At 47.8% G+C, this 12,416-nt stretch overlaps 2 protein-coding genes across 2 annotated transcripts; one reads left to right on the plus strand and one right to left on the minus strand.

The window, feature by feature from the left end:
* Positions 1-3,761: 3,761 nt before the first annotated feature.
* On the minus strand, positions 3,762-5,593 carry Pmar_PMAR004357 (hypothetical protein; the record flags this gene model as incomplete). The annotated part of the gene is made up of 3 exons (XM_002786655.1): positions 3,762-3,816; positions 4,196-4,431; positions 5,486-5,593. The coding sequence occupies 3 exons, from the start codon at positions 5,591-5,593 to the stop codon at positions 3,762-3,764; spliced, it is 399 nt and encodes a 132-aa protein (XP_002786701.1).
* Positions 5,594-6,079: 486 nt separating this feature from the next.
* Pmar_PMAR004358 (hypothetical protein) lies at positions 6,080-11,782 on the plus strand (the record flags this gene model as incomplete). Its single annotated transcript, XM_002786656.1, has 3 exons — positions 6,080-7,711; positions 7,794-11,591; positions 11,615-11,782. 3 exons carry the CDS (start codon positions 6,080-6,082, stop codon positions 11,780-11,782), a joined length of 5,598 nt encoding a protein of 1,865 aa, XP_002786702.1.
* Between the last annotated feature and the right edge of the window lie 634 nt (positions 11,783-12,416).

A 12,416-nucleotide genomic window follows, 5' to 3' on the forward strand; every position in this document is an offset into this window, starting at 1 on the left:
ATATACTCTGCTATATGCTCTATATACAGCATATGCTCTGCATGTAGTATATTGCCTTCAATGAGAGTCTTATAATCGGGTCGTGAGATTTGAACTGTAGTAACCAGAAAGAAGTTTGCTATGCTTCCAAGTTTTATATGGATAAGCTCTGAGTGTTGAGTATGCGATACCGACACTGCACAATGGTCCAATTCGTTCCAAGTTTCTACGCTCACTCATGGGCAACTTCTGCAAGTACGCCGAGACAAAATTCCACATTGAACTCATATTGCCAAGTTACGATTGTCCCACCTCCTGGAATTTCGCATCCTCCCTCACATATCTCGAAATACTAGTCGGGCTTATCTCGAAATTGAACCGCTGCCGTAACAGCCTTCCTATCTCCGTGAACCGAGTAGTGGGGGATCTTCTTAACACTTCAAAAATGAAGTCTCCGTACTCAGAAATTTTCCGCTTTCGCTCGGCAACTCTGCCGCCCTTCGGCAAGGAATTCGTCCTGCCCGACTTCACCCAAGTGCGAGCGGTGCCTATCTTCACCCCCAGCGCGCAGGCGACTTCCCGCCAAGCGTTGCCATCCCGGGCTGCTTGGACGACTTGTGCTCGGGTGGATTTGGGATAGGATTGGTATTGGCCCCTTCTCTTTGGGTGTCGATTTTCCATAGTTGACATCAGAGTGAGAACGTAAAGATAAATATGCAAATGTGAAAGAATGTGTGTGTTTTCTATTCCGGGATTAATGATAGTGAACAACTTGTCGCTATCATAGTCTCGAAAGGTTACTTTTATCACATCACATGTTCATAGCAATGTTTACATTGTTTATGCGATATAGTTTCAGATCGATTCTTATTAATCTCGGAAAATAACACACATTTGCATCATATCAAATTGACACACACTGTATACCACTTTCACCCATCATTATCGTCCCCAGTGAGCAGTCGTGTATTTCCGATCGGCGTCTTATAGCATTATAAACATCACATTAGCATGGCGTGACCAACCCATACGAGACTTATTCCACTGGATGGTGAGAGTCTCATTTTGGGAATCATCACCTATAATGTTCCCAGGAGGAACTCGAACTTTTGCATTCTCCACATGACTAGGGGCGCATTCTTCAATCAGTTTCCCATGTAAATATCTTCACACTAGTAGCATATTCCCCCTATTATCAAACCCTGGAGAACGTCTTCTCTCAAAACAGAAATGAGTCCCAACCAAACTCCTCACAGCTATTTCCCACTTACTCCCACGTCGGATCTCAAATGATTTGATTAACAACTAGAGACAATAGTTGATATCCAATTAGCCCCCATTAGAAGCAGTTAATTGTCCAATAATGCTATGCGCTTCATCATTATCATCATCACCATGCACAATATCTGACATGACTTTCACGCACCCCAGAGGAACTCCCAGGGAACACCTTCGCCCGTAGGAATCCACACAGTGAGTCGAGCTGCATGCCGCACGTACCAAATACAAGATAGTATTTTCACCCACGAGCTCAGTCTTGTCATGTTCACCTGATTAAATCACCGAGATGGTCAGCAACAAGCCTGTGTAGATCTTTTCGGCAACTTATCTTCTTATGCATATCGCTCTGCTATGCACGGCTTGTATATATTCCGAGGCGAGGCCTTTCTTACGCAGTGTGGGAAAGATATGCATATGTGTTGTTGATAATATGAAAATTCTGAGAAAATTTTGTGAAATTATGATTGGTCCTAGTACACTTCTTCCCGAATACGTATGACTACTGAGGAAACTTCTGCACTCACCTATGAAAGCGGACATATTTTTCGACACTGTTCGCGCGTGTTGAGCTGAATGTTTGCCAATCCTACCGACCAGCATAACAATCATGCGATGGAGGTACTCGATCGAGCCTCCACTCGCATAGCCCCGTCATAAGTATAGCTGCATTCATAAAAGTCGATCAGCGGTAAATATAAGTTTCCAAACGAATATTTTTACTATGTTTCACCACAGTTTTCACCCCAATTCCTCACAATTTCTCAGAAAATTACCTCCTCCATAGCGTTCGCCTGTATTTCATCTCTGAGTGTCCGTAATAGTGGCAGAAATATACGTAAGAGCTCAATTCGATACTTCATACCACTCCATGCCGACATCGTAGGTGCATCAATCGAACCTAGTCATGTCTAATGGCGACTCAGAGCAGCGACAAGGATGATACTACTTGTGAAACCAAAGGCCCTCTGACGCGCCACACCAACCTCATGTCGACACCTACTGATGCGGGTCCGAGCATCATCGATGAACTCTGCTAAAGATGATGATGATTTTTCCTGAACATTGGGTATAGCATATGTTCTAGCGACCACTTATGCGATGTGCCCCTGTTGTAACACAATAATTGTCCCTATTTTGTCGTATTCATTATTGCTCAGCTCCTCACACAATTCGCTGTAACCTTATAGTTTCTTCTATCCACTAACGATAGTATCTTTGTTGAGTTCTGGAGTACGACAACTCATTAGTCCATGAAATCATGAACATCTACTTCGACGAAGAAATGAATAGGAAACTCTCCGGGAAAACCGAACAAGATCTCTCCAGACTTCCTAAGTGGACTAGTGTTGACCATCGGAATAGAGATAGTACGAACTTGAGCTCAGCACTAACGACTCTACTGAGAGCCATAGGCAGACCCCTGGATGCCATCCCTCACCCAGCGTGTCACCAACAAGGTCCCTACCTCTTCCTTATTGATAATATTCGCCGTGTCACCAACGAGCGATCCCTCCATCGCCGCCGCTACTCTGGGTACCGCCGAAGATACGACTACCCCTAACCATCATACAACATTATTTTACGAAGGGGACTTCAGTCAATCTTAAAAAATGACTCAGCCGCGCGCCCCCCGACGTTGGCTCTAGATACAAGTATTAAGTGCTAGAAATCCCAACATTGGAGAGGGGGCGAGGAGAGCGTTGAGTTTTATTATGTTCAACAAACTCTTTCACTACTCAATAGCTCACTACTGTTATTCTGTCAGATCTAAATACCCATGGTGATCAGTTTATCTATTTTCCATCCTTACTAGCACGCACGCGCATAATAAAGACGTACAATTTTCGAATGTGCATTTTTCCAGCGAAAGAAAAAATACGAATAAAACACCGTCAAGTATACTTATTTATTGTATTCTCCTCGTGTCACACAGTGTTACCATCTCCAAAAATTTTTCTCGCCAAAACATACAGGACTTTTACCTTTATTTCGACGGCGCCCCTTCTCACAGTCTTGCTTGTCCTCCACCTTCGTAGATTTCGCCGCAGTTTCTCTCCGATAGGAAGGCCTGAACCAGACACTTCACATTCATAAATTATGAACCAAAGCCTGATTATAGCCATTGTATGAGTCACAAATCGAGACCGTGAGCTCCTTATAATAGAAAAGACATTTCTATGTAGAGACAGCAATAGCGATGATAAGCGCAACACGAAATACGTCCACACGAGAGCACTGACTATGATACTCTCATTGAGCTCGTGCGACGGATGAACGAAACAATACCGAGGCCAACATTCATATGATATATCACTGAGTAAATCCAAATCGTTGCTCACCATTAGAAAACGGCACCGCATTTGAGGTTTCGAAGTGGCTATAGCAACCGTATATAAGGGTAATTCATGCATGTTGCTTCTGATGCATTTATTTATATTATCAATGCATCGAATGCATCATGATATCATTATAAATTTTATAATTGTCGTGAAATATATTTTTCATATCACTAGGGCTGTGAAACTCCATTGAATGCATTCACGACTTGATTTATGCCTAGTATAAATTTTTATAATAGACATAAACCAAGTTTCACCCTGGTGATATCAAAAGTATATTTCACGACTACTGCATCTCACCGCGAATATCACCGAGTATTACGCCACTTCACGTAAAACGGGTTGCGAAACTCCATTGAATGTATTCACGACTTGATTTATGCCTAGTATAAATTTCTATAATAGACATAAACCAAGTTTCACCCTAGTGATATCAAAAGTACATTTCACGACTACTGCATATCACCGAGTATTTCACCACTTCACGTAAAACGGGTTGTGAAACTCCAATATATTTTTCATGAAGATAACAAAGAACCCGATTCCGCGTGCTAAATCACCGTTAATCGACCCATACCCGAGATGGCCTTCACTACCGATCGATCTTCCTCTCCAGCTTGTCAGCCGTCAAAGCTTCTCTCGCCCTACTTAGCATCATCTCAACTGGGTCTTCAACAACATCCTTTTCCTCAGGATGTGGTTTCTCAGCAGTTATGATTGCACATTGCTGTGGTTGGTCAGTAACAATCTCTGTAGTGCTAGGAGGCTCGGGAACTTCAACTCTGGCGGTCGCGCGTAATCTGGCGAGGTCGCTAATGATTGATTCCGCAGCCTGAGGAATTGATGATAAATATTGACAAATGTCGTTGACCGATACAATTTGAAATTTTGTGAGAAATGCATTCTAATTATTGCACAATACTAATAATGGAGTTTAATCAATCACGCTCAGTTGCACAACAGTGGTGGGTGTTGGGATACGAGTTTGACGAGCTCAGCGGAGAGCGTGGTCCATCCCAGATCCACCACCCATCATAATATGGAGTGAGCGAAGACTCTTTATGTCCTACCACTGTTGAGCAACTAAGATTGATCTGACTTTAGTCTATGGAAAAGCAATGGCTGAGGAGTATTCGATCATTTTGACCGACATTGTACAGGTAGTTGTGAAAATTTCGGTTGCAATCCTAACCTCATTATTGAAGTTTCACCCGTTTAACGTGAAGCGGCGTAATACTCCATGTGAATGATAATACGTATATGTTTCCGCGACCGATAACACTAACATTGTTTTTCGCGAAGTGAAATATGAAATAATATGTTTTTCACTAGTGTTTTTCATATCACAGATGAAACTCCAGTAGTATTATTAGAGTAATAATACTATTATAAAGTAGCGCAACTGATCACATTATTATTAATAAAAATAATGTCATTTCACTTCATATTCTTGGGATTGCAGTCACAGTTGAAAATACCTCGAAAATTTTACGATAAAAATTTCCCTGTAGGATTTTTTCCGAGAATATGAAAAAAATAGAATATTGAAAATGAATTATCAAAATATATTTAAAATATTTTTATGAATAGGAATTTTCATCTAATAAAATAAAATTACAATATCATGGAATCACCGATGATGAGCATCCACATGGGAATGAGCGCTGTAGATGACCTCAAAGGGAAAACATGTTGAGCCGCTGAAATACTCAATTTTACAATGGAGTTTCACTCGTTTTACGTGAACTGGTCTAAAACTCCGTAAAAAACGCGATATTCACACTACGCAGTAGCCGTGAAATATGTTTTTCATATCGCGGGTGAAACTCCAATAATGTCCGATTTAGTTTCGCTTTATCAAGTTAGCAACAATCCCCATACCACACCTTCAACTCATCGTAATCATCTCTGATCTGCCCAAGAGGCCCACGTCCATCTGCTAGGGTAATGGCAATCTCACTTAATGCTCTCAGAAGGTCATCGTCAACAAACATACTGCACTTTACTCAAAAGTCGCTGCATCAGCGCAATAGTAGCGCTCGACCTTCCTGCATCTGCATGAATCAGCAGTTTCATGATTCATGTGGTCTCGCCATTTCTATTGCTCTATGATTGGTCTGAGCATCTCCATTGTGGCACGAGTGATTGCTGTTATCTCACTCAGTTCAGTTTATTCTGTTCTTCCTTGCCCTTGCTATTGGGCTCGTCACTCTCTCTCTGGCTCTATACTGTCGTCCTTGCGTCTGTCTTCACCTACTGCTGCCTGGTTGAAGACTACCTTCAGTATATCCTGCAACTACCCTATTATTGCTACATCTCTACTAGTTATTGGGTGTTGAGTCAGAGACGTCCATCGCAGTGTTACCAAGCACTGCTATTATCATCCGAGAAACTACTCTTCAACGAACTATCTATCTATTTGGTTTATGAACTTCAACCCAGGTCATCGTGTTTCACCAAGGTTGCATCGACAGCAACCCATGCTGGATCCCCAGCCTGCTTCTACAAGGTCTACTGATCCACCCCAAGCTCTTCCTAGAGCTGATGGCGTACAGCCGGTCCAAGTGTCTTCTGGCGAAGATAACCCCTCGCCTGTTCAGAGTCCTACCACTGGCGGTAGACCTGGACAGGAGGGTGCTGCTGCTTCAAGTGGTTCACAGCCGAGGTCTCTACTCTATATGTCCGATCATCAGCAAGGAGAGTTCAGCCTTCTAAGTCCCTCTCCTACGGAAGTGGATAATGCCGCTCTACCGGTCAGCCGACACTTCGGCCTTGACAGTTCTCCGGAGTCAAAGCCGTCCGAGACTTTCGATCGTCGAGGCCTTCCCGAACAAGCTTCTTACCAGGTCCACTATAACTATTCTGCTCCGCCATCCAAGACTCCATCCCCGGCGCCGCTTTTACGTCCAAGGGTGGAGCAGCCTTCGTTGGTACAACAGAAACCCCAATGCGATGTTGTGGACCGACACCCTCCCCAACCAGCCGGCCAGCCTGGTCATATCAATGCTCTGTTCCAGCAGTTCTGCGACTTCATGGCGTCTCAGAACTGCTCACCTACGGCACCTGCAAACTTCGGCCCGGTTGGCATTGAGAGGCAACCTGCGGCGTCTATCATCGACTTACCTTCTCCGCCTGCTCCGACCCTCTCTGCCCCGAAGCCGATGGTCGCTAATACCACTCCGCAATTCGGCCCGACGGGTAACAACATCGTCCTTGCTGATGCTGACGACAACATACGGAGCATTGAGCGGAGTATTCTGGCGGATATCAATGACCGTCGAGGACGTCCGACCCCCGGAGATAGTTGGGCACAAGAAAGGTCGAGAATGGCTGCAGCCTCGGCCAAGGGTCCACCGGGGGGAAGTTGGCGAGGTCCAGCGGACGTGACGGAGGTCAGAAGTCTTGGGGACTTCCTACATGAACTTGAATGCTCCTCAATGGTGTTCCGATTGGGAACGGACAGCTTTAGGTTTATTTACCTCTTCGAGAACTTGGGTACCCATGTTGCCCTTCAACTAAGCCTGAAGTTGGAGTCTACCTACGGTGCTATTGGTAATATCCCCCATGGTCGTCAGTATGAAGCAGCAGTGGCCGCTTTGCGATCGATCTACACGTCGGTGCAGGGTAACGACGATAGTTCTGTCCTTAATCGGTGGTATATCCTCAATGCTGCTGACTTCCCTACCTACCAACTTTTTGAGGAAGAGTTCACCACCTTACTAGCTCAGCTCCGACGACGTGGCCATCTACTTCCGGTATCACAGGCCAATGGCCGCTTGCTCGCGGCTCTGCCATCAGGAGTGCGTGCCTGGGCATCCGACCACCTCTCTCTAATGCTGGACGAGAACGAGTTCCAACGTCGAGTGCGGGTCCATTGCGTTAACCACGGCATTGGAACGGGATGGAGCACTTTGAAGCCAGGACATTGGGTCCTGGATAAGCACGGTCGGTATGTTAAGAAGCTCACCTCATGCTCTACGGCAGTGTGCACTTCCGGCCCGTCAGCTAATACTCTCCCTTCCGTGGCTACTGTTCACGAGACTACCTGGTCTCAGAGTACTCCTCCTGCTGTTCACCCTGGTTTGCCCCCTACTTCGGTGCCTTCGGCCTCGGTAAGTTCGCCTCAAGTCCTCGCGGCAACTACGGCTGTCGGTGACAAGTCATCTAGCGTTGCCATTGATGGTGGTCCTAAAGGCCAACGGCGTCCTGGCAATGCTCCTGGCCAGAAGAGGCCAAAACTCACTTGCTATCGTTGTCGTGATCAAACAGGTGGTCATTCTTTCAACGACTGCCCAGCCTCTTCCCCCGACTGAAATCGACAAGCGTTGCCGCAAGTGTGGACTTCACCGTCACAAGACTGAGCAATGTGACAACCGCATAGTTGCGGCTGGTATTCCTTGCGGTCGCTGTCTGCAAGCTGGCCATCTTGCTTTCATATGCCCTGCCGAGAAGCCCCGCAAGCTCCCCGTCCAGTCTAATGCTACGCTGCTTGCTGATGCAGCCTCTTTGGTGCCTGGTATAACGGTTGATATGTACGAGCCAGCTGAGTCTTTGGGGTGTATTGATACACCAGCTCCTGCTGGTCCTGGTGCTCTCTGTTCTTCTATCAAGGTGGTATCTGAGATGGGTCATGAGAATCCGGTATCAGTGGCCTGTCTGTTGGATACGGGTGCCAGCTGTAACTTCGCTCAGCTTTCGGTGGCCAATCGTCTGGGACGAGTGGTGACATTACCATCTCCGAAGCCTTTTCGCGTGGCCAACAAACAAACCTTCTTCGCCACTCAAGCTGTCCAACTCACGGTGCTGACCATTAGCTCTCGTATCAAGCTGGACTTCCTAGTGGTGTCAGAGCTGACCACTCCCCTGGTCATCGGTATGCATGGTCTTTCAGCCCTGGGGATGATGATATGGATATCTCCTGGAGCTTGCTCGGTCAGAACTGGTATCGGCCCGTTACAGTGGCACCAAGTTCAAGAAAGCCTAGCCAAGCATCGTCGACAGCCCTCTAAGAAGAGTGCTGGGACACAGGCCGATGACGTTACCCGGCCAACCGACTTGCTTACTCTGGTAGACAACCCTATCCGGTATGCTGAAGCTCTCGACAGCCACCACCACTGTGACGTTTTCCCCTTCTCTGGGGCACCCGAGTGTCTAGCCGGTCTATCCCCTGCTATCAGTGATCTACAGTCTGATGACAGCCCAATCCTTAGCCAGGCTTATGACCTGTCCGAACCCAAGGTGGATACTCCATCCTCTACTGATGAGGGCACTACTCAGGTGATGGACTTCGACCTGCCCTATAGTGAGCTGTACTCTCAAGGGCCTAAAGATCTGCTCGTCTCGGTCGACAAGGGTTCTATGGTACTCAAGAATGGGAAAGTCATCATTGCTCGCCGTATGACCATGCAGCTGCCCTTCATTGGTGCTGGTCGTACTCCACCCTTTCGGTTGAGGCAGCTCATCCGCCGTGACTTGGCCCTGCTCAGCCGATTGCAGCAATCGGGTCATCTCGAGATTTATGACGGTCTTCTGGACTCCTTCAAAAAGGCCCGCTATATTCGGCCCGTGACGACCAGTGATGTCGAGGCCGATCTAAGTGACTCCTACTACATGCCTCACTTCCCAGTGTTCACTACTTCCAAGACCAGTCCGTGCCGTCCGGTGTGGTGTGGTAACGAGCTCTCCTCCTACCTCTGTCGCGGTTATATCTCAGATGTGGAGGCTACCATTATCAGTTCATGGATGGCGCTGCGCACTAGCCCTTTCTATGCGACCACAGATCTCAGCCGTGCGTTCTATTCGCTCAAGGTCAAGAAAAGTGATCGCAAGTACCAGCGCTTTATCTATCGTGGATCTGCCTTTGAGTTCGCCGTTGTCATGATGGGATTGCGTCCCAGCCCGGCCATGCTTATGCGAGCATTGCGTCCTATCGCTTCTCTGGCAATGTACATATTGACGTTTCTCTTCGGTGACCCCGGTCCGCAGGGATCCGCTATCGATCCTGCTTTTGTTCGGCCCGGACCGATCACTCGCCACTTTGCCACCTACGGAGACTTCTCCAGTTACAATACGGCGCTATCCTGGTTGCGTCTGTTCCTGGATGATGCTACGCTGACGGCTAAAACAGAGACTGCAAGATCGACGGGCATCGAGGTCTTCAGAGGAGTCGCCAGATACTTTGGTTTCCTTTGTGAGGAAGACAAAGAGAGCGATGACACTAGTGCTAGCGTAGTGAAGCATTTGGGTGTCCTGATCCACCACGGCTCCCTTATATCACCGGTCCGCGTGGCACCCCTATCCTCTCTACCGGAGACCTCCTTCAGCGAGCTTGGCGAAGACACTCTCCTTAGTCTTGACCATGCTCCTGCACTCTCACTGGAGCACTTCACTCATATGGATGCACTTTCCTTCTGTGGCCTCGACAATCTCTCGGACCTGGGCGTGACCCCTCGGATGGTTGACTCATGGTTACGTCAATTCTTCGATCCGATGGGGCTTTGGCTGGAGCTTATGCTACGTGGTCGACTTCTACATCGTAAACTCTCCTCTGTAGTGACGTCACCCGATTCTACTGTGCATGACGTTGCTCTTCTGACGGAGCTAGTGGGCCTTTACCGTGCCCTCTCTAGTGTGCCGAGAGTTTCCCGTTACCTTTCCGGCCCGTTCTTCATCACTGTCGACGCTAGTAAGGAGATCATTGCCGTCGTGGTCTGCGACAAGCTTGGGACACGGCTTTTCGCTCGAGCTCAAGTCATCCCTTCGGCCCGTCTATCTTGGACCATAGTGAGACAGGAGCTTACGGCTATTCTCCTCGGTGTTGAAGTGGGCACCTTCCTCTCCAGCCTCGGTGTGAAGGCTCGGTATATGTGCACGGACAGTCTCATCAACCTCGCTCGTTGTACTGCCAGCAAGTTTCGTACAAAAGGCTTACCAGCGTGGGAGATTCTGAACATCCATAAAGCGCGTGAGGGATTGGTCAAGCTGGGACTGTCGCTACATCATATACCTGGTCGATTCAACCCCGCTGATGGCCCTACTAGATCTCGTGTTATCGATCTAGGTCCTCATCTAGAGAAGGAGCAACTGCAATTCTTTGAGGACCTTCTACGTCAGCCGCACCGCCCCCTTCGATTCTGGAGTACTGCCGAGATTACTTCAGAGGTCGCCGAGGGCCCGGAGGATGTAGATATTGCGTTGCTGTCAGCTGCTACTGATGACCCTCCGCCCCCTGCACCTGAGGTTCCCGAGGGCTTCTCCAATGACCTATTGGCTAGGATTCGCTCTGAGCAGCAAGATGATCCCCTATGCAAGAATATTGTCCGAGTCTTCTCTGGGAGCTGTTCCGACTTCACTGCGAGCTATATTCGAAACCTCAGGAAGTTCTTCAACATCGATGATGATGGCCTGGTTCTCCGCACCGTCGAAGCCCCTGATGGAAGACCTACCATTGTTGTCCCCTCCACCTTGGCCAGTGAAGTGATTGAAGCGGTACATGTATGTGCGAGTCATCCTGGTCGTGACCGAACTCGTCAGTTGGTGTCCCGTTATTTCTGGTGTAAGGGTCTCTTCAAGTTAGCCAACCGTATCGTATGCTCATGCGATACCTGTAGGCGTACGAAGAGCACTAGGCTGCACCGGCATGCCCTTGGACGGGCTCGTATCCGATCCTCACTTCCAGGTGAGCTGCTTGGGATTGACTTGCTGGTCTACAATTCGGTCTCTACTGATTCCCTCAAGCTGAGCCCATGGAGTGCCGAAGTTGACACTGCCCTGCAGAGCGTCGGTAACCCTCGCAGTGATGGCCTTGCTGACTCTTTGCCGACACCTAAGTATATCCTGATGGTCATATGTGCGGCAACCTACAGGATATGGACTCGCACTCTCTGCACCAAGTCTTCGGCCGAAGTTGCGACGGTTCTCGGTGAGCTCTTGGATGAGATTTCGCCCAGTGTCTGCCTGGTTGACGGTGGGAAAGAATTCGCCAATTTGCTTGTACGTGGGATGTTCGTGGCCAGAGGCATTCACCTGCTGATGTTGCCTCCATTCTCGCCCAATTTGGCCTTCTACGAACGCTGCCACAAGGAGTATCAAAATGGGTTGAGAGCCATGCTGCTGGAGACCAATTCACCGGCTTGCTACTGGTGGAAGTTTCACAGCCTGTGTACCAGGCTGTTAGCAGATAAAGACGATTGATGATGATATTGTATTATGTTCTGAACTCTGAGCTAGAGCTACCATTCGTATATCTCCTTTTGCACGTTAGCTATAGCTTGCTTTTCGTAGCTTCTTTTGTTATTGCTGCCCCGGGAGAATAGTAGCGCTCGACCTTCCTGCATCTGCATGAATCAGCAGTTTCATGATTCATGTGGTCTCGCCATTTCTATTGCTCTATGATTGGTCTGAGCATCTCCATTGTGGCACGAGTGATTGCTGTTATCTCACTCAGTTCAGTTTATTCTGTTCTTCCTTGCCCTTGCTATTGGGCTCGTCACTCTCTCTCTGGCTCTATACTGTCGTCCTTGCGTCTGTCTTCACCTACTGCTGCCTGGTTGAAGACTACCTTCAGTATATCCTGCAACTACCCTATTATTGCTACATCTCTACTAGTTATTGGGTGTTGAGTCAGAGACGTCCATCGCAGTGTTACCAAGCACTGCTATTGCGCGTTGTAGTTAGCGCTCGCCATCATGATCGATATTGAATTTTGAACCAATCTTAATGACAGTCGGGGGGAAATTCGGCGGCTGTTCGTTGAGCGGAGTTCCTCTTGAGAGAGGGCGACTTCAACTTAGAATCTGTCTCATCTAGTTGGGGAAA

Source organism: Perkinsus marinus, assembly GCF_000006405.1.
Source record: "Perkinsus marinus ATCC 50983 genomic scaffold scf_1104296931330, whole genome shotgun sequence".
Lineage (NCBI taxonomy): Eukaryota > Perkinsozoa > Perkinsida > Perkinsidae > Perkinsus > Perkinsus marinus.